The following is a 22232-nucleotide window of genomic DNA, read 5'->3' as shown; positions in this document are numbered from 1 at the left end:
AAAGGAAGAGGACTCCATGGCCCTTCGCATGCATCCTGACAGCAGCTGGGGATGGATGGTAGTCCTGGCAGGTTTTGTGCAAACGGCCCTGGTCTTTGGGGTGATCCGCTCCTTTGGGGTCTTCTTCGTCGAGTTTGTGGCTCACTTCAAGGAATCCACCAGCACCGTCTCCTGGGCCCTGTCTCTTGGCGTCGCCGTCCTGCAATTTGCGAGTAAGGGGCGTTCCAGGTTTCGGGGGTCTTCTCCAGCGTGGAGATTTGAGTGCCAGCTCTGGGACGGCCGAATCCTCTCCGCTCTTATAACCCCAGTCCCAGAGTCAGGGAGGAATCAGAAAGCAGCTGGGTTATTTCCAACGTTGCTTTCGATGCACAGCCAGCGTCATAAAAGTTAAACAGTAATTTGGATACATCTGCCTATGCCGTGCGGCGAGGAAACAGCTCTTTATGTACCAGGGATGGGGGACCTGTTAAAGGTGTTTATGGGCTCCGGCGCCCATTGGGAAGGGGTCGTGGCTCAGTGCCAGAGCACCAGAGCGCTCGTAAAAAATTTTTGAGGGGTCTCAGCAGACCACAATCTGAACATGAGTCCGCAGCGTGATGCAGCAGCAAAAAAAGCTAGCGCTATTCTAGGCTATGGTTACCAGATTTGTTTCAATGAATCCATGGACACTTATTTTCTTTTTTCTTTTGAAGCTGAGTAGCAACAGGGAGTCAGTAGAGGGGATGGTGAGGCAAAAGACTCTGGGCCCAAGCACACGTGCATATTGTATAAAGGTGCAAAGCCCTTCTTTCGCACCCTGTGAAACATAAATGCGCAGAGTTTTTTTAAAAAAACTGGGCAACGGCCGGCCGCCCTCTACTCCCAATCCTTCCCCGATCTCCTGCCCCCTTTCCCCTTTGTTTTGACAGATCAGGGGAGGCTCGGGAGTTGTGGGCGGACGGGTGTTGCCCAGGAGGGGCGCATGGCGCACGGTTTCTCTGCCAGGCAAGGTGCAAAGCCCTTCTTTTGCACCTTGTGAAACATAAATGCACAGAGTTTTTTAAAAACTGGGCAATGGCCGGCCACCCTCAACTCCCTAGGTAAAGGTAAAGGGACCCCTGACCGTTAGGTCCAGTCGCGGACGACTCTGGGGTTGCGGTGCTCATCTCGCTTTACTGGCCGAGGGAGCCGGCGTACAGCTTCCAGGTCATGTGGCCAGCATGACTAAGCCGCTTCTGGCAAACCAGATTAGCGCACGGAAATGCCATTTACCTTCCCGCCAGAGCGGTACCTCTTTATCTACTTGCACTTTGGCGTGCTTTCGAACTGCTAGGTTGGCAGGAGCAGGGACCGAGCACCGGGAGCTCACCCCGTCACGGGGATTCGAACCGCCGACCTTCTGATCGGCAAGCCCTAGGCTCAGTGGTTTAACCCACAGCGCCATACATTAATCACGTGGGATTGCAAAACCTGCGACAGAGGTAGCTGAACGTTTGCATTGATCCAGCAGCTCAGCTCCTTTGCATTGATCGAGCAAGCTCAACTCCTGCCAACTGTAAGAGAACCTTGCCACTTATGCATGTGCTGCCCCCTACAGGCCCGATGGGGAGCGCCCTCAGCGGCCGGTACGGGGCACGCCCAGTGGTGATGGCCGGAGGCCTCTTCGCTAGCCTAGGTTTGCTGCTGGCTTCGTTCTCCGTCAAGATCTCTCACCTTTACCTGAGCATCGGCCTCATCTCAGGTGCGCCTTCTTCTAAGCCGGGTGGGGGGCGGGACCCTTTTGCAGTTTGAGGGCTGCATTCTCTCTTTTTTTTTCTCATTAAATATTTATTAAAATTTTCCACATTAATACAAAAAATCAAAAAGGAAAAAACAAAAAAAATTAAAAACATATAAAGTTTACAAATCCATATTTTCAATACCATGTTTCCCTGACTTCCCCACACCTCCCCTTCTTATATTCCAATTCAAATTGTTAGTTCAACAAGTTCTTATCCCCAATTTTTAACCTTTTTATATTTAATTCATTTTAGAAAAACCAATTTTAACTTATAAACATCAATATTTGTACCTCAGTGCTCATTCTTAAAACCTTTTTCTAAAGTCGACCCAAATTCCCTTCCACGAATTCCCCAATTTTCATACTAATAACAAAACAAAATAAAAAACAGATTATAATTGTACACCCTTTGGATTCCCAGACCCCACCACCCCCTTTCCCTGTTTCGATCCCCAGCAAATGTCCATCAGTCTTAATCTACTATCAGCCTGGAGACCTCACGTCCGAGGCTCTTAATTCTCTCTCAATTCCTCTCTGCCGGTTTTTTTGATAGTCCTTAGTATTAAACACCAGATCTCGGAGAAGCTCTGTCCCAATAAGGTCTATGTTTCTTCCAGCCAGACCTCCATACTTAAAAGTGGAGCCCAAATCTTGTTTCTGAGGGCTGCATTCTCAAATGGGCAGCCTTTTGAGGGCCACATGGACAGGGCCAGGGTGAAAGGTGGTTAGGACAATGGATGCAAATGCTCACCTTTGTACAGTAGTATACCTAGGCCCAGTATACCTGAAGGAGAGTCTCCACCCCCATTGTTCTGCCCGGACACTGAGGTCCAGTGCCAATGGCCTTTTGGCGGTTCCCTCCCTGCGAGAAGTGAGGTTGCAGGGAACCAGGCACAGGGCCTTCTCGGTGGTGGCGCCCGCCCTGTGGAACGCCCTCCCGTCAGATGTCAAGGAAACAAACAACTATCTGACTTTTAGAAGACATCTGAAGGCAGCCCTGTTTAGGGCAGTTTTTAATGTTTGACGTTTTATCGTGTTTTTAATATTCTGTTGGGAACCGCCCAGAGTGGCTGGGGAAACCCAGCCAGATGGGCAGGGTATTAATAATGATGATGATGATGATGATGATGATGATGATGATGTTTATTGAGACAGAAGGATGCCCGCAAGCGTAGGTTAGTTTGGATACATTGGTGAGCTAGGCCTATGGGACAATGGTCCCTCATCCGTTCCCTAAGCAAGAGGAGAGGAAGAACTGAAGTGTGGGAATGTTCGGGGTGCAGGAGCAGATATATTGTTTGGTTATATCCTTTTCCAACTTGTGTGAACAAGTTCCATGATTTAGCAGAGTAACACCCCCCTTTTTAAACTTGCAGCGGATGCGTTTGCTCAGGCTCACTAAAGCCTCTATAATAACTGTTCTGGTATTTCCCCCTTAATCCCTCATAAAAGATAAGACATGACACGGTCTTCTACAAAAGTATTAAAAAAGGTTTACTCACACATCATTCTGTTCACAATAGGATCCCAGAAGGCAGACTTAGCTTAGAAAACTAACATATACCTAGAAACTATCTCATAAGAAGACAGTCCCTTTGTCCTCTCTTGAGGGCATCTTTGGCTAAGCAGATGTTGCTTCTTCGACACATGTAGTCAAAGAGAGAGAGATGGCTGCCCTGCCCTGTGCTTTTGTCCTTACCTGCACAGGTGAGGCCACGCCCACCTCTAGTCACATGCAGAGGAAGTCTGTCCCAGCCCAGAAGGAAACAGGAAGTTTACCTGCTGGCTGGACAAACATTCCTCCCATGTGTAAACTCTAGGAATGTTGTACTTGACTGCTCTTGTGTTTCACATCCCACATGAAGAATTGGAAAGGGACAGTCAACCCCCCCCCCCAAAAAAAAGCCTTCTCATGGTATGAGGGAAAGGGGGCTATAGGGTCAGCAATGGGGAACCTATCCAAGTCCCTGATGCTGGGTCTGCCAGCTGTCAGTCCAAGAAAAAAGCACACCAAGAGCCTAGGCCAATATAAGTTTCAGCAGTGGGAGTCGTCCCTAACTCGCAAATCAATAGTCAACTGTAACAAAAACTAATCCATTCAAAAGTATGTATTCTGACAAAGATTACAGACTCAGGTAGAGATTACAAACTCAAACAGAGATTACAAACTCAAACTCATAAGGATATGTATATCCAATTATGGATCAGAAACCAGTAAATTCATGAATTTACTGGTTTCTGATCCATAACTGGATATAATCTTGTAATCTCTGTTTGTGTTTGTAATCTCCCACTACTGAAATTTATATTGGCCTGAGTTCTTGGTGTGCTTTTTTCTTGGTATATTTAATAACAAGAACTCTAATGTTAGCTGTCACGAGTCCAACAACGACCCCTGGAGACTGGTTGTGGGTTCCCCATCCCTGTCCCTGTCTAACTCAGCCACTTATCTGGATCCATGAGGACTACAAACTTGCTTTATTTCCAGGGGGGTTTGGCTGTAGCTCAGAGACGGAGCAGAAGGCACCTGATTCAATCCCCGCCAATGTCTGGCAGCCCGGAGAGCAGTTAGTTGCTGCCGGTCCCCGTGCCGAGCCGGGGTCAGACTAGATGACCTGCAGGGGTCCCCTTTCCAAGCCTGTGATTCTGCGATCCACCGCCTGATCTCACCGCCTGCTTTTCTCTCCCCCTTCAACCACAGGGTTCGGCTGGGCCTTGGTGTTCACCCCTTCCACGGCCGCTGTCTCCGATTACTTCCAGAAGCGCCGGGCTCTGGCCATGGGGCTGGCGGTCTCGGGCGCCGGCGTCTCCTCGCTGGTCTTCTCCCCGCTCTTCCAGCTCCTGGCGGACTCGTATGGCTGGCGAGGGGCGCTGCTGGTGGTCTCGGCCATGTCCCTCAACCTGGTGGTGTCCGCCGTGCTTCTGAGGCCCTTGACCGGGGAGGGAGACAGACAGCCGGATGTCCAGGCCCAGGATTCAGAATGGCGGCAGACATTGGCTTCCCTCTTCGCCCTGGAGCTACTCCGCCACGGAGGCTTCCTGCGCTACGTCTTGGCCTTCGTCCTGGTCGACGCCGGCTACTTCGTCCCCTATGCCCACCTGGTGGCCCACGCAAGGGAAGAGGGCTGCGACGAATACCAAGCCGCCTTTATCATGGCCGCCGCCGCCGTGGCGGACATGTTTGGCCGGATTTGGGCCGGCTGGCTGGCAGATACCGCCGTCTTCTGCCGCCTCGTCCACCACCTGACCCTCTGGACTGTCCTCACGGGGGTCTCGCTCGCTCTGGTGCCCCTGGGGCACGGCCTCGCCGCCTTGGTGTCCCTTGGCCTCTGCTACGGGTTCTTCGCCGGCGCCCTTGTCCCTCTCCAGTTTGCTAGCCTGGCAGAAATTGTGGGTGCCGACTCGGTGCTGGGCGGTATCGGCCTCATGCACATGTTGGAGAGTGTGGGGGCTCTGGTGGGGACCCCTCTGTCAGGTAAAGGGCTCTGGTTTATTCCCCTTGTTCCCAGGCTTCCGAGTGCTCTTTTGTGGAGGGTTCTGGTCGCCTCGCCTCAAAAAGGGTACTGAAAAGAGCTGGCAAAGGGCAATTGAAACAATTCAGAGGATGGAGTGTGTCACCCATGTTATAAGAAAAACCTGCTCCTTTTCCCTTATGGTGTATCCAAGAGTCCTTAAGTGGGTTCCCTATCAGTAGGAGAAAATAACAGAGGCCAAGCAGAGAACATTGAGAAGTAAAGCGGCTAGTAAGCCTGATCTTTATTAAACTTTTGCAGCAGGGTCCCCCGCTCACCACACGCAGGAAAGAGGAGGAACCCTGAACAATGGTGCGCAAGCTGTTATATAGACTCTTGAAAATGCCCACCCTGTAGCCCAAGACCATCCCCCAAGCATCATACATACATCACAGAAGGAGGCAGTCTTCAGCAGAAATCCTGTCTGCCAGGGTACCTGATAATGGTCCTTGATTGCTTTACCTGGGCAGCCTGGCCATTATTTTGTGGTGGTTAATACTCTAGTTCCTGAATCCAGGTCACAGGCTCACCCTATTCATACACAAATGCACCCTCCCCGGCCAGAGCCGGGCTCAGGGCGGCTAACACCAGCAAAATTACAGTAAAAACGTAAGGGGGAGGGAACAATTTAAAATACAGCTTAAAATGCAATTTAAAGTGCAGCCTCATCTTAAAAGTAGCCCATAGATCAAAACCATAAGGGGAGGGAAACATAAGGGTCAGACTGAGTCCAAACCAAAGGCCAGGCGGAACAGCTCTGTCTTGCAGGCCCTGCGGAAAGATGTCAAGTCCCGCAGGGCCCTGGTCTCTTGGGACAGAGCGTTCAACCAAGTCGGGGCCAGTACTGAAAAGGCCCTGGCCCTGGCCCTGGCTGAGACCAATCTAACCACCTTGCAACCTGGGACCTCCAAAATGTTGTCATTTGTGGACCTTAAGGTCCTCCATGGGGCATACTAGGAAAGGCGGTCCCATAGGTATTAAATAACAACAACAACAAACAACAACAACAACAAACAACAACAAACAACAACAACAGCAACAACAACTCCCACATGAGGCAGTGACAGCCACCAATCTAGGTGACTTTAAAAGAAGTCGGATTTGTGGTGGAGAGGGCTATCAGTGGCTCCTAGCCAGGGTGGATAATCTCCACAGTTTGAGGCAGCAATGCTTCCGAATTGTTGTTGTTTAGTTGTTTAGTCGTTTAGTCGTGTCCACCTCTTCGTGACCCCCTGGACCAGAGCACGCCAGGCCCTCCTGTCTTCCACTGCCTCCCGCATCCCAACTCATGCTGGTAGCTTCAAGAACACTGTCCCACCATCTCATCCTCCGTCGTCCCCTTCCCCTTGTGCCCTCCATCTTTCCCAACATCAGGGTCTTTTCCAGGGAGTCTTCTCTTCTCATGAGGAGGCCAAAGTCTTGGAGCCTCAGCTTCACGATCTGTCCTTCCAGTGAGCACTCAGGGCTGATTTCCTTCAGAGTGGAGAGGTTTGATCTTCTTGCAGTCCATGGGACTCTCAAGAGTCTCCTCCAGCACCAGAATTCAAAAGCACCCATTCTTCGGCGATCAGCCTTCTTTATGGTCCAGTTCCCACTTCCATACATCACTTCTGGGAAAACCAGAGCTTTAACTATAGGGACCTTTGTTGGCAAGGTGGTGTCTCTGCTTTTTAAGATGCTGTCTAGGTTTGTCATTGCTTCTCTCCCAAGCCACGGGCCAGAAACCCCAAGAGGGAAGAGTGGCTCTTGTGTTCGAATTCTGCTTGCTGGCTTTCCCACTGTGGGAACAGCTACATGGGCCATTGGCAGCTGCAGCACACACAGCTCTTCCTATGATCTTTTTACCGGAGGGCGATGCCAATAAGCTCAAAAGCTAAGACCACCTTTTACGTTCCAGGCTGGCTGAGAGACATCACGGGGAATTACACCGCCTCCTTCCTCACGGCTGGAGCGTTCCTCCTGGCGGGCAGCGCTACCCTTCTCACCTTGCCGGACTACTTCTCCTGCTCTCGGCCATCGCAGACCAAGGCAGAGACCCTCACGGGACCCCCAGACCACCAGGCCTTCGAATTAAGGGGTCTGCCCCAACAAGACAGAGCGTGAGGCGGAGACAGGTTAGCCGATCGCACTTGCGAAGAGGAGAGGGGGTGCCTTTGGACCTCTTGGCACTCCCTGGGCAAGGAGAAAGGAGCCCCAGGAAGACCCTCTCCCCACAGGGAGCCTTTTGCAGTACCTCAAGACAAGCAAAGCCTCCATTTTGTGTGCCAAACCGTCACTTTGGTCTGGGGAAAGGCAGGATGTGAGAAATTTGCTCAAAATCTGGCACAGCTTTCCGTCCTTTGCGGATAAGTGGTTGCAAAGATCTCCACAGGTATATGCTGTAAATGGAAATGTGGGGAAAGGGGGCTTGGTGAGATCTATGGGGTGGGGAAAGGAGGCAGAGAGGTACCCTGAACAGCGCATGCCAAACTGCTGCCATTGCCTCTGTTAACGGAGAAATCTGAGGGCTCCCTCAGACAAAAAACAAGGACACCAGCCAGGAATACCAGAGCAAAACAGCAGCCAGTAGGCTTGGTCTTTATTGAAGACCGTCGCGACAGGACTCCCACCTGCCTCAAGGTGGAACAAGATGAAAGCCCGAACAAAAGAGAACCCAAACTTTTATTAGCTGCTAATCCCCATGTTACACCCCCCAAACTACATCACTAATACATCCTGGTTACATCATGAAAGGGGAGGTCTGGTGGCAGGAATCTGAGCATCCTGGACCCTGCCCCATGGTTCCCCTTGCCCTCCACCAAACACCCCTCAAGTGTAACAAAAGAGATATTTACATTTCCCTGTTTCCCAGCCAAGTTAATCACACCCTTTTGTCCTCATCTGGGTTTGTTATTTCTGGAATGGCACCCAGGTATCAGGATGCCAGGGATTATCCCTCAGGCAGAGGGGCTGCTGAGGAGCTGAACACACGTGTCTATATGAGTTTCTGAAGTTTTTCCAGTGAGCCAGTACATAGTTACATTTGGTATTGTGCAGCAGAGGCCCTTTGAATAGATAGGAAGGAACTGTGATGAAGTGTTTGGTGGGGACAAATCACACTAAAATATTGATTTCTGATAAATGCAGAAGGCGTATTATTTCTTTATTACCCTAAGGTCTGTGGCTGGGCTACAACATCAAAACGTAATGTTAGAAACAGTTTAAAACAATTTACAGGAATAGAGAGGAGATGATTCCTAAAAACATACCCCTCTCAAGTGTCTAAAGTCGCGAGAAAGAGTTGTCTCTATGGCATCCTCACTGGCAGCGATGCTTCTGAACACCAACTGCTGCAAACGGCAGGCAGGCGGTGCGCTCCTGCGTTTGAATCATGCTTGCCTCTGCCCAGCCGCTGTGAGAACAGGAAGTTGGGCTAGATAGACAATCCTGCAGGGCTTTTCTTGGGTCCTGCATTGCCAGGGGTTGGACTAGATGGCCCTTAGGGGGCTCCCATCTCTGCAGTCGTATGATTAATAATAATAATAATAATAATAATAATAATAATAATAATAATTTTTATTTATATCCCGCCCTCCCCAGCTGAAGCCGGGCTCAGGGCGCCTAACAACAATAAAATAATACAACATTCTAAAATCATTTCATTATAAAATTAATTCAAATCAAATTGATGGCAACCACTGGGCTAGAGTTCTGTGAAGATTGCCAAAGGAGGGAGTCAGGCTGTGCCTTGGCCAAAGGCCTGGTGGAACAGCTCTGTCTTGCAGGCCCTGTGGAAAGATGTCAAGTCCCGCAGGGCCCTAGTCTCTTGGGACAGAGCGTTCCACCAAATTGGAGTCACAGCCGAAAAAGCCCTGGCTCTAGTTGAGGCCAGCCTAAGTTCTCTGTGGCCTGGGACCTCCAAGATGTTTTTGTTTGAAGATCGTAAGTTCCTCCATGGGGCATACCAGGAGAGGTGGTCCCGTAGGTACGAGGGTCCTAGGCCGTACTGTATAGGGCTTTAAAGGTTAAAACCAGCACCTTAAACCTGACCCTGTACTCCACCGGGAGCCAATGCAGCTGGTATAGCACCAGGTGAATATGATCTCGCAGCGAAGACCCCGTAAAGAGTCTCGCTGCAGCATTCTGCACCCGCTGGAGTTTCTGGGTCAGTCTCAAGGGCAGCCCCACGTAGAGCGAGTTACAATAATCCAGTCTGGAGGTGACCGTCGCGTGGATCACAGTGGCTAGGTCAGGGCGAGAGAGGTTCTGTTCTGTGTTGCCTTCCTGCCATTTCTGGTGTTCACAGGGACACACCTCCGCTCAGACTTTGGCCCCGGATTTTACGACAGGCAATCAAAGGCAGGCAATCTTCGGGTGGTCGCCCCGTGACAAAGAGGGAACTTCCGCGACGTTGACATGCCTTGAAAGAGGCGGCAAGGAGGGGTCAGGTTCTTTGATTGCGTTTTATAATATTTGTGCTAACCCAATAGGAAATTAGCGGGAAAACTTCTGCGGGAAAACTCTGACACTTGTGTATATCCTCTGTTGCTCAGAATGCAGCCGCTTCTGGGGCAGAACCCACAAGGAGCAAAACAGCTGCATAGGGACGCTGCTCTGTGCTGGCAGTGACTTCACAGGGCTCCTGTATTGAAAAGGCATGAGCCCCCAGGTATATTCTGAACCCCCAGATGGGGGCTGGGGCTGGGTGATTGCGCTGGCGTGTTTCATACAGTCCGTCCTGGTCTTTGGGGTCACGCGCCTTTTAGGCATCTTCTTTGTGGAGTTCATGGCCTATTTCGACAAGCCGTCGAGCGCCACGTCCTGGATTTCGTCCGTCGCCTTGGCCACCATGATGGTCACCAGTGAGTACCCGACTCCGCTCCGTTTCCAGGGGGGTTAAGATAAGATAAAACTTCATTCGCATTAGCCAATGACCATAGCGACAGTAAAACATTACAGTACAGTGGTACCTCGGGTTACATACGCTTCAGGTTACATACGCTTCAGGTTACAGACTCCGCTAACCCAGAAAGATTACCTTGGGTTAAGAACTTTGCTTCAGGATGAGAACAGAAATCGTGCTCTGGTGGTGCAGTGGCAGCAGGAGGCCCCATTAGCTAAAGTGGTGCTTCAGGTTAAGAACTGCTGTTGCTGTTTAGTCGTTTAGTTGTGTCCGCCTCTTCGTGTCCCCCTGGACCAGAGCACGCCAGGCACTCCTGTCTTCCACTGCCTCCCGCAGTTTGGTCAAACTCATGCTGGTAGCTTCAAGAACACTGTCCCACCATCTCGTCCTCCGTCCTCCCCTTCTCCTTGTGCCCTCCATCTTTCCCAACATCAGGGTCTTTTCCAGGGAGTCTTCTCTTCTCATGAGGTGGCCAAAGTCTTGGAGCCTCAGCTTCACGATCTGTCCTTCCAGGGAGCACTCAGGCCTGATTTCCTTCAGAATGGATAGGTTTGATCTTCTTGCAGTCCATGGGACTCTCAAGAGTCTCCTCCAGCACCAGAATTCAAAAGCATCCATTCTTTGGCGATCAGCCTTCTTTATGGTCCAGCTCTCACTTCCATACATCACTACTGGGAAAACCACAGCTTTAACCATAGGTTAAGAACAGTTTCAGGTCAAGAACGGACCTCCGGAACGAATTAAGTACTTAACCCAAGGTACCACGCAGAAAAGGAAATTTGATATGAGAGCACAATTTAAAGTCCTGAATCAGCAGCCCTTATTCTAATTGCCCCTGCTATGAACCTAGCTACCTTTGCTGTTATCTGCTCATTTTGATCTGATAGAAGAAAGGACATTGTGGCAGCGGTTGAACGTCCTGGGATGGTTAGTATGAGTGGGGTGATGATCTCGTTCCTCAGGTGTTTTTTTAGAGAGTGCAAGACAGGAGGACGTGTGCCGCTGTTTCGGTGCTACCATCTCCACAGGGGCAAAGGCGTTTCTCAGGCAGGATTTTTTTGGATTTGACCCTCAAGTACCGCAGATGCAAAACATCCAGTCTTGCAAGTGTAAAAGCACATCTGTATTTTGAATAATAATGTTTGTGCAGATATGGGGCTAGAGAATCAAAATGGAGAGGTGGAAAATGAACATACCAAGGGCAGAATTTCCTTATAGTGGCCAGGTTGTTCTGATGGCTGATATCTTTTAGATGTTGACCAGTTAGGCTGTTTGCTTTAGCAGGACCCATAGTGAGTAGATGTTGTGGGGATAGGACACAAGAGTGAAGTTTTTGATAGACGGTTTTAAACCAGGCACTTTTGAAGTACTAGGGATAGTAAACCAGGGATGTTTCCAGGATCCAAGAGCCAAGAGCCTGATTTCCAAATGCAGTTGTAAACCCAGCCTTGCTCACTCATTTTAGCGGGTCAAATCCTGATACAATACCCTGTTTAATTTCCCACCTGTCTTTTAGTGGCTGCTAGCTACTAGACTTCGTCAAACGCTCTCCAAGTCTGAGAGCAAGCTAGTCACTGCTCAGGGAGAAATTCAGCACCCTTTTCTGGAAGCAAAGGTGCAGCTGGGCAAGAAATCAGTGCAAAAAAGGAAAAGGCGCTATTTGTTTTTAAAACAACAGTGGACAAGCAAAGCCGTTTTACGCAATTCACTCTTGTTCTTCAAATTACTCCTTCACGGCTGTAGTTTCATTTCTTCCTCCGAGAATTTTTGGAAAACGAAACACACGATTTTAATAAAATGGGTCGAAGCAGAGAGCTCTGAATAAATGCTCATTTGCTTCGTGTGCAACTTGACTCGGTTTCTGCAAAAGCAATAGCAAAAAAACTTCGTCTAGGCAACTGCCAGTAAAATAACCCTTTTTACACTTCTGTTAACGGCAGCCAGAATTTGCTTGTTCGTCCACAGTCCAACTGCGCTCCACTATGCCCCCACCCCTTTTACTTATTTTCTTGGGTTGAATTGCTACTGAACGCAATGGCTGGGAGGCAGCCGTGCTTCTGAGTACAGTGGTACCTCGGGTTACATACACTTCAGGTTACATACGCTTCAGGTTATAGACTCCGCTAACCCAGAAATAGTGCTTCAGGTTAAGAACTTTGCTTCAGGATGAGAACAGAAATTGTGTTCCGGCGGCACAGCAGCAGCAGGAGGCCCCATTAGCTAAAGTGGTGCTTCAGGTTAAGAACAGTTTCAGGTTAAGAACGGACCTCTGGAACGAATTAAGTACTTAACCTGAGATACCACTGCACCAGTTTGCTGGCAGCTGCAGGTCAGGTACGGCAGAACTCTTGCATTCGTCATGGGACCGGATCCAGCAAGCTGTTCTTGTGGCACATTGCAGATTCTTCGCACGGCTGCGGGTTGGGATAGATGACCCCTAGGGGTCTCGTCCAACTCTCCAATTCCATGATCTGTTCTCCTGTGCTTTCCAGCAGCTGGTATTCAGACCGCAGGTGCGCAGGGACACACCTCCGAGCAGACTTTGGCCCCGGGGTTTACGACGGGCAACCTTTCGAACACGGGTCACATCCAGCGCAGGCGATGTTCAGGGGGTCAGCCGTGGCAGAGAGAGCACTTTCTTGACGCTGACGTGGTTTGGAAGAGGAGGAGAGGGGACCTGGTGGTTTAACTGTCTATTAAAAAAAGAAAAGAAAAAAAAAGCTTTCTGCTGAACCTATAGGAAAGTCGCCACTTCGGGGGTGGAGGGAGAAGTTGCCTATATATGCTCCATTACTCAGAATGCAGCCGCCTCTGGGGCAGAGTCCACAAAGCGCAAAACAGCCGTATAGGGAAGCTGCTCTCTGCTGGCGGTAAATTCATGGGGCTCCTCTACTGAAACGACATGAGTCCCCGGGTATATTCTGAGCCCCCAGATGGGGGCTGGGGCTGGGCGATCACGTTGGCGTGTTTCATGCAGTCCGCCCTGGTCTTTGGGGTCACACGGCCTTTCGGCATCTTCTTTGTGGAGTTCATGGCCTATTTCGACGAGCCATCGAGCGCCACGTCCTGGATTTCGTCCATCACCGTGGCCACGTCGAAATTCACCAGTGAGTACCCGATTCCGACCAGTTTCCGACGGTCGAGCGACTGGTTTCTAAACGCAATTGTGAGCTTAGTCGGTTTCCGCACGTGCTACAGAGAGAAGTGGGACACGGGTGGCGCTGTGGGTTAAACCACAGAGCCTAGGACTTGCCGATCAGAAGGTCGGCGGTTCGAATCCCCGCGACGGGGTGAGCTCCCATTGCTCGGTCCCTGCTCCTGCCAACCTAGCAGTTCGAAAGCACGTCAAAGTGCAAGTAGATCAATAGGTACCGCTCCGGCGGGAAGGTAAACGGCGTTTCCGTGCGCTGCTCTGGTTCGCCAGAAGCAGCTCAGTCATGCTGGCCACGTGACCCGGAAGCTGTACGCCGGCTCCCTCGGCCAATAAAGCGAGATGAGCGCCGCAACCCCAGAGTTGGCCACAACTGGACCTAATGGTCAGGGATCCCTTTACCCTTTAAGTGGTGGTAACGATGATTGTTATTTATTAAATTTGTATACCTGCAGGTCTCAGGGTGGTTCGCAACGTAAAATCACAATATAAAAACTGAGGGGCAGGTGGGGCTCAGCCACCTGGGAACGGAGCCCACCTTGGAGAAGGAAAACTCTGATCCTCAACCTCCACTGCCTTGTCAGATATCTTCAGGAGAAGGAAAAGGCTCAGGAATAAACCCTACACAAATCTGGAGCCGAGTCCCTAAGGCGGTTGGATGGGGCTTTGTACGCCTCCTTCTTACAACTCTTGCAGACAGACTGGTGCCAAACATCTTGCTCTGCTTTCCTTTGCCTCACATCAGCCAGGCCCAGAGGGCGGTCTTGTCGTCTGGGCAGCCCAGGACCGAACTTCTAGAATCCATGATCCCTTCGCCCCCAATAAAATACAGTGATACCTCGGTTTTCAAACATCTCCGTTGACAAACGTTTCGGAACTCGACTGCCGTAAAACCGGAAGTAACTGCTTCAGTTTCTGAACGTGCCTTGGAAGTCGAACGGCTTCCGCTGAGTGTTTACCGTATTTTTTGCTCTATAAGACTCACTTTTTCCCTCCTAAAAAGTAAGGGGAAATGTGCGTGCGTCTTATGGAGCGAATGCAGGCTGCGCAGCTATCCCAGAAGCCAGAACAGCAAGAGGGATTGCTGCTTTCACTGCGCAGCGATCTCTCTTGCTGTTCTGGCTTCCGAGATTCAGAATATTTTTTTCCTTGTTTTCCTCCTCCAAAAACTAGGTGCATCTTGTGGTCTGGTGCATCTTATAGAGTGAAAAATACGGTATGTTATTTTTCTCAATTTTCTCCATTGAACTGGCAGACCGCCCTTTGCGCCTCAGTTTTCGAACGTTTCGGAACTCGAACGTTCTTCCGGAACAGATTACGTTCGAAAACCGAGGTACTGCTGTATTTGAGGGGGTCTGCCCCACCCCCAGTTGATGTACATTGCCTTTCTAAGGGTGTTCATGAGTCTTGTGATCGATTGTGTAAGGCAGGCCTTACCTGGGCCCCCCAATAATATTTTATCCAAGTGGGCACCCTTGAATAGGGAAATAGTATTAAATGTTATTTCCATTCTTGTCCGCACCTTTTACCCAGACTGGGACTTAAGGCAGCTTATTCAGATTAAAGCAAAAGGGATAAAATGCAGAAGACTCAAAGTCATTAGCAGAGCCCAAGCAATATAAAGACAGGTGTATACAGACAGCAAAAAAGAAAAAAGGATGGCATTATTTAAAAGCCCTTACTTTAAGGAAACAGTCCGTCCCCAAAGGCTGGTGGCTATAAAAGCATCTTCACCTGTTTGGCAGAAGGACAGGAAGTGGGGAGCCGGTCTGGCTTCTCTAAGCAGGGAGTTCTAAAGTTGCCTGGGAGGAGCCACCACCGAAAAGGCCCTGTCCCGTGTCCCCACCGTGCAGGCCTGGGAGGGTGGCAGGACTGAGAGAAGGGCCTCCTCCAGAGATCTCAGATCCTGGGCAGATCCATAGGGGGGAATGAGATCCTTTGGGTAGTCTTGGCCTCAGCCGTGGGTCCAGATCAGCCCCTCTGTTTACCTTCTATATTACAGGTCCGTTGGCAGGGGCACTGGCCACTCAGTACGGAGAGCGTCCCATTGCCATGGCAGGCGGGCTCCTTTCGGGCCTCGGCTATTTCCTCGCCTCCTTCGCCACCAACCTGGCACAGCTCTATATATTTATTGGCGTGTTCACAGGTAAGGAATGTCTGGAGCCAAGCCAGAGTCTCTTTCTCTTCCGCCTTCCTCCGCAGTAAAGACCCCCAGCCACAGGCCAGAAAGGTTCATTATTTGAATTTGCTTGGCACGTTACACACACACACACACACAGAGAGAGAGAGAGAGAGAGAGAGAGAGAGAGAGAACTCCATGCCCTAGCTTCTCCCTCTAAATTCCTATAAATCAATATTGTCATTGATATAAAATGTCTTTTACAAATGGATAACACGCATGCATGTTATCCCAGAGTTGGGAGGGACCCCCGAGGTTCATCTAGTCCAACCCCCTGAAATGAAGGAATCTTTTGCCACTGTGGGACTCGAACTCAGAACCTTGAGATTCAGAGTCTCGTGCTCTGCCAACAGAGCTATCCCAGCTTACAGAGCTATTTAGACATATTTTCATATCTGTAATCATTATGATATAGTGTTGTACCTTGGTTCTTGAACTTTATTATTATTATTAATAATAATAATAATAATAATAATAATTTATACCTCGCCCATCTGGCTGAGCTTCCCCAGCCACTCTGGGTGGCTTCCAACCAAATATTAAAATACAGTAGTACATCAAACATTAAAAGCTTCCCTAAACAGGGCTGCCTTCAGATGTCTTCTAAAAGTTTGGTAGTTGTTTTCCTCTTTGACATCTGGTGGGAGGGCGTTCCACAGATCGGGCGCCACCACCTAGAAGGCCCTCTGCCTGGTTCCCTGTAATTTGGCTTCTCGCAGGGAGGGAACCGCCAGAAGGCCCTCGGAGCTGGACCTCAGGGCTGGTTTGCTGCGCTGGGCTCCTTATGTACGTTTCCTGTTTTCTTTTCCTGAGCAGAGATAAGCGTGGTGTCAGCTCCCTTAAAAAAGGTTAACAACTTTGGGGTTCCTCGGACACTGAGGCCCTCGGAGCTGGATCTCAGTGTCTGAGCTGAACAATGGGGGTGGAGACGCTCCTTCAGGTCTACTGGACCTTTGAGGCCATTTAGGGCTTTCAAGGTCAGCACCAACACTTCGAATTGTGCTCGGAAATGTACACCGGACGTTTGGCTTCCGGAAAACATTCAGAAACCAGGACAACCGCTTCCGGTTTCTGGTCGTCCGGGAGGCGAAACGTTTGCGTTGAAAGGCACTCAGCTCCTTTCGCTGCGCTGACGCCCTGTCTGCCTATCTTCCCCACTCAGGAATTGGAGGCACCTTTGCCCTCTGGCCCTCGCTGGCCTTGCTGTCGCGGTACTTCGAGCGCCGGCGCCCCCTGGCCACCTCCCTGGCCCTCTCGGGCGCCGGCGTGGCCTCCCTGGCCCTCTCGCCCTTCTTCCAGTTCCTGGTGGACCTCTACGGCTGGCGCGGGGCTCTCCTGATGGTATCCGGGATGGTCTTCCACCTGCTGCCGTGCGGAGCCCTGCTTCGCCCCCTCTCCTTGCCTGAGGACGATGCCCTGGCAGCGCCCCCGGAGCAGGTGGCGAGCTGGCGCCACCGGCTCTCGTCTCTCTTCGGACTCTCTCTGCTCCGCCACCGAGGCTTCATGACCTACACCTGCTGCGGGGTGCTGAACGCGGCCGGGTTCTTCGTGCCCCTGGTCCACCTCGTGCCCCACGCCCGGGAGCTGGACTTCGACGAGTACCAGGCGGCCTTCCTCGCCTCCGCCGTGGGCGTGGCCGACATCGGGGGCCGCGTCGCCTGCACCTGGCTGGTCACCTGTGGCCCTCTCCGCCTCTGCCACCACCTCACCCTGTGGAGCTTCCTGACAGGGGTGTCCGTCCTGGCCGTGCCCCTGGGGCGAAGCTACGGGGCCGTGCTCGCCATCAGCGCCTGCTACGGGTTCCTGGCCGGCGCCGTTCTCCCGCTCAGGGTCTCCACCCTGGTAGAAATCGTGGGTCCCGCACGGATCATGGGGGCTATCGGACTCATCAACCTGATGGAGAGCGTCGGGGCGCTGTCGGGGCCCCCCCTCTCAGGTAAGGAAGACGCGGTCCAGGCCGGAGCCTGGCAGTCAGCCGGTCAGTATCCAAGCATACCTCTTTTCCAGGGACGGTCCCAGATTGACAGAAGCTGTCCCGGTTTCATCGTCATCATTTTTAATTTGTATCCCGCCTTTCTATCTTACAATACTCAAGGCGGTTTGCAAGCTGAAGAAACAAAAAATGTACTTCTTATAACAATCTAATGCAATACAAAAATGTGATAATAAAACAGAACTTTAAAATAGGCAGCCTACATCAAAATGGGGACGCAGGTGGCGCTGTGGGTTAAACCACAGAGCCTAGGACTTGCCGATCAGAAGGTCGGCGGTTTGAATCCCCGCGACGGGGTGAGCTCCCGTTGCTCGGTCCCTGCTCCTGCCAACCTAGCAGTTGAAAAGCACGTCAAAGTGCAAGTAGATAAATAGGTACCACTCCGGCGGAAAGGTAAACGGCGTTTCCGTGCGCTGCTCTGGTTCGCCAGAAGCGGCTTAGTCCTGCTGGGCACATGAGCCGGAAGCTGTACGCCGGCTCCCTTGGCCAATAAAGTGAGATGAGCTCCGCAACCCCAGAGTCGTCTGCGACTGGACCTAATGGTCAGGGGTCCCTTTACCTTTACCTACATCAAAATAGCAACATTCAACCATCAATTAGAATAGTATAACATAATAATAATATATTATTATGTTATACTATTAATAAAAGTTAAACAGAAATCCACTCAACAGTTACAATAATAGCTAAACTATTAAACAACGGCAAGCCACAGTACATAAAACAATACAATACACATTGAGAAGCAGAGCGTAGAGCAAGGCAGGTAGAAAGAGGCCTTGCCTGATAGGGTCTCTCCCCTCACAGTTCTTCCTTCAGGAACAGCTTCCTTATGAGGAGACCCAGGGATGGAGGGTGGGGCAGGGCAGGTGGAAGGAGTTTCTGATTTGATCCTGGAATGTCTCGCTTTTCCTTAGTTGCGTCACGTCCCTGTTTTCATCGGAGAAATGTTGGAGGGCAGTGTTTTTTTTCTTTAAAAAATGTTTAGAGGTACTCTCATTGTCCTACATACCGTATTTTTCGGTGTATAACACACCCATGTGTATAAGACGCCCCCTATTTTGGGGGGACTCAAAATTAAGAAAATGCCAGATTGCCCCCATGTATAAGACTACCCTCCTTTTTTTAACGTTAGTAAAGGTAAAGGGACCCCTGACCATTAGGTCCAGTCGTGGCCGACTCTGGGGTTGCAGCGCTCATCTCGCTTTACTGGCCGAGGGAGCCGGCATACAGCTTCTGGGTCATGTGGCCAGCATGACTGAGCCGCTTGTGGCGAACCAGAGCAGCGCACGGAAACGCCGTTTACCTTCCCGCCGGAGCGGTACCTATTTATCTACTTGCACTTCGTGCTTTCGAACTGCTAGGTTGGCAGGAGCAGGGACCGAGCAACGGGAGCTCACCCCGTCGCGGGGATTTGAACTGCCAACCTTCTGATCGGCAAGTCCTAGGCTCTGGGGTTTAACCCACAGCACCACCCGCGTCCCTTTTTAACATTATTTTTTAGTAAAAAAAACCACCTAGTCTTATACACCTAGTCTTATACATGTTCGACAGTGGAATTTGCTGCCAAGGAGTGTGGTGGAGTCTCCTTCTTTGGAGGTCTTTAAGCAGAGGCTTGACAACCATATGTCAGGAGTGCTCTGATGGTGTTTCCTGCTTGGCAGGGGGTTGGACTCGATGGCCCTTGTGGTCTCTTCCAACTCTATGATTCTATGATTCTATGGAAAAGTACAGTATATTGAAATACTGTCCCTTAATGAGGCCAAACTTAGATTCATAAAATGTTTAGGGGTATGCATACCCCTGGGTCCCCCCCCAGAAAAAAGCACTGTTTGAGGGTATGGTAGATGTCCCTATTTTCATAGGAGGGTATGGAATTATGCAATCCCACAGCCCAGGAGGTAAGTAACTATACAACCTTCAGAAGACATCTGAAGGCAGCCCTGGATAGGGAAGTTTTTTAATGTTTAAAGTTTTATTATGTTTTTATTATGTTGGAAGCTACCTAGAGTGGCTGGCATGTTGTTTGTTTGTTGTTGTTAAAGAAATCCCTATTTTCACCAGAAAAATGTTGGCAGGTACAACGTGCAGCCATCTCTCGTACCCAAGGCTGGATTAAGACCTTTAGAGGTGATAAGCACTTAAAAGATTTCGATGCCCACTCCCATATATCTAATTCAAAATATAAACCACAAAAAAACTGTAAAATAAAATGTTACTTTTCAAAATGAAACGAAACCTACAGTAAGATGGAAAATAATGTTTATTTTTGCATACTTCCACTTCGTTCATATTTGAAACATTTCCTCCAACTTTTTCTGATTGTGGAGCCTTCGATCGGATCCTCAGAACTAATCTTAGCGGTTCCGCCTGAGACCACACCCACCTGTCCGTCGGGTGCTGTCACCCCAACAGGCGAGTGATGTAAGCAAATTGAGATGAGGGGTGTCATAGATATTTATGAAGCAGTGGTGGGAGTGGGAGGCAGAGAAAAAACAGCTTTTTTGCCCTTTAGCATACTGTCAACTCAGCTTTAGTCATTTAAATGAACAACTTAGTTTTCTCTCTCTCTCTCTCTCTCTCTCTCTCTCAAAATACATCGCCTCCATTTCTGCCCGAGACAGGCAGGCTTACCCCATAGCTGTCAACGTTTCCCTTTTTTAAAGGAAAATCCCCTTATTCTGAATAGGATTCCTCGCAAGGAAAGGGAAGAGTTGACAGCTATGGCTTATCCCCCAGCTTATCTCCTCCATTGAACGCACTAGCCACAAAATTCAGGACAGATCAAATAAAGGACTTACCGTATTTTTTGCTCTATAAGACTCACTTTTCCCCTTCTAAAAAGTAAGGGGAAATGTGTGTGTGTGTCTTATGGAGCGAATGCAGGCTGCGCAGCTATCCCAGAAGCCAGAACAGCAAGAGGGATCGCTGCTTTCACTGCGCAGCGATCCCTCTTGCTGTTCTGGCTTCTGAGATTCAGAATATTTTTTTCTTGTTTTCCTCCTCCAAAAACTAGGTGGGTCTTGTGGTCTGGTGCGTCTTATAGAGCAAAAAATACAATATTTGTGCCGCGCAGTTAAACTGCGGAACTCCCTGCCACGGGACGCAGTGACGTGCACCAAATTAGATGGCTTTAAAAGAGGACTGGATGAATTCATGGAGGAGGAGGAGGACGGTCTGGCTATCGATGGCTTCCTCGCTCTCCCTTCACAGTCGGAGGCATCGATCCGGCGGACCTGATCCGGCGGGCTTTTACTACGCTCTTATTATGTACACCCCCAAGATGAATCTTATTCCACTCACGACTTGGACCTTCCCTCTGTTCCAGGTTGGATCCGGGACGTTAGCGGAAGCTACAAGGCCTCCTTCCTGGCAGGGGGCTCCTTCCTCGTCGCCGGAAGCCTGGGACTTTTGCTCCTGCCCGGCTATTTCTCCCTCCATACCCCCAGCCCCCCCAAGCAGAACCAGGAAGGGAGCAAACCGGAAGATCCCTGGAACCCAAGCCAGCAAAACGGAGTTTGTCTAGCTTGACGGAGATCAACCCCAGACTGCTTCGTTTTGGAAAAAGGACCGGTCTCTCCATCGGCCTGGGACATGTCATATTCCTGATATTTGGGGGCAGGAAGGCAGTAGGGTGGAGGGGGAGCAGGCTGTTTTTTTACCCTCTGTCTTGGAAGCCCCACACACCAGTGGCGTAGCGTGGGTTGTCAGCACCCGGGGCAAGGCAAGTAATTTGCGCCCCCTAACCCGTGGATTTGTGCCCCCTAACCCATGGATTTGCGCCCCCTAACCCATGGATTTGCCCTAACCCCAGATGTTGCGCCCGGTGCGGCCGGCCCCCCCTGCACCCCCCACGCTACGCCACTGCCACACACCCCCAGCTAGGAAGGGATAGGAGCAAAATATACATCAGTTTGGTCCAAATTAGGTACCAGAGTCAACTCTCAATACACCACTTCTGGCAAATGAGCCATCTTTTTTTTTTTTTTTGTGGAATAATTTTTATTAATTAATTTTTAGTAAACATACATACATTCATATATTACATATATAAGTTACATATTTAAACTAGGCTCTGGTGAGCCTCAGACTTCCCTCCATTCCTTTGGTAAGTATCAAATAAATTCTGGAATCTCGTATTTTACATATCATATTTATCTACCATACGCTGAAAGAGTTATTCCAACCCTACCAGTGTCTTCAAAGATTTACAATTGTTTCTTATATACATCAAATATTTACTCCAATTTTCTTGAAACTTCTGTTCGTCCTGATCTCTCAATTTTCCTGTTAGTCTAGCCAGTTCTGCATAATTCATCATTTTAACCTGCCCGTCCATTATATTAGGTATTACATCCGTTTTCCAATTCTGGGCTAACATATTTCTGGCTGCTGTTGTGGCATATAGAAAAAGATTTTTATCTTTTTTTTCCAATTTCCTTACCCACTAATCCCAGTAGGAAAGCTTCGGGTCTTTTTGGTAGGCAAATGAGCCATCCTAGCCGCTTAGAGGGCCATGAAAATTTGTGTCCTGGGCTTTTGAGACCCCTGTGCTAACTGAAACCAAAGCAGCATATTGGTTGTCAGGTGTGAGATATTGCTGTCAGTTCTCCTACTCTACTATATTGGACTACAAATCCCATCAGCCCCTGACAGCGAGATTGTGCACGATTTAGGGCTGAACACCTGAAGCACGCCAATTTGGGTAGAAAACTGCTGTTCTCGGGCAGCTATCAAATTCTTTTTCGCGCCTCCC

The 22232-nt window shown here is 49.9% G+C and overlaps 2 protein-coding genes across 3 annotated transcripts; both read left to right on the top strand.

Annotated features, from left to right (window-relative positions):
- LOC310748494 (monocarboxylate transporter 13-like) lies at nucleotides 1-7374 on the top strand (the record flags this gene model as incomplete). The annotated part of the gene is made up of 4 exons (XM_083584325.1): nucleotides 1-212; nucleotides 1577-1720; nucleotides 4461-5234; nucleotides 7169-7374. The coding sequence occupies exons 1-4, from the start codon at nucleotides 17-19 to the stop codon at nucleotides 7372-7374; spliced, it is 1320 nt and encodes a 439-aa protein (XP_083440451.1). The 5' UTR covers nucleotides 1-16.
- A 2199-nt stretch (nucleotides 7375-9573) lies between these two features.
- LOC310746869 (monocarboxylate transporter 13-like) lies at nucleotides 9574-21158 on the top strand. 2 transcript variants are annotated; one of them, XM_083581072.1, is made up of 4 exons: nucleotides 9574-10112; nucleotides 15307-15450; nucleotides 16646-17419; nucleotides 20805-21158. In XM_083581072.1, exons 1-4 carry the CDS (start codon nucleotides 9908-9910, stop codon nucleotides 21005-21007), a joined length of 1326 nt encoding a protein of 441 aa, XP_083437198.1. In that variant the 5' UTR covers nucleotides 9574-9907; the 3' UTR covers nucleotides 21008-21158. The 2 variants fall into 2 exon arrangements, with proteins under 2 accessions (XP_083437198.1, XP_083437197.1); XM_083581071.1 differs by having other exon boundaries at nucleotides 9578-13260.
- Nucleotides 21159-22232: the final 1074 nt, after the last annotated feature.

This window comes from Podarcis filfolensis (genome assembly GCF_964270895.1).
Source record: "Podarcis filfolensis genome assembly, chromosome: 13".
In the NCBI taxonomy this organism is placed as follows: domain Eukaryota; kingdom Metazoa; phylum Chordata; class Lepidosauria; order Squamata; family Lacertidae; genus Podarcis; species Podarcis filfolensis.
Note: the sequence above shows the minus strand (reverse complement) of the source record. Positions and strands in the feature narration are given on the sequence as shown.

Coding starts and splice junctions, on each gene's coding strand:
- LOC310746869 (XM_083581072.1), top strand. CDS start 9,908: ATGAGCCCCCAGGTATATTCTGAACCCCCAGATGGGGGCTGGGGCTGG. Junction 15,451..16,645: donor ATTTATTGGCGTGTTCACAG/GTAAGGAATGTC, acceptor TTCCCCACTCAG/GAATTGGAGGCACCTTTGCC. Junction 17,420..20,804: donor GTCGGGGCCCCCCCTCTCAG/GTAAGGAAGACG, acceptor CCTCTGTTCCAG/GTTGGATCCGGGACGTTAGC.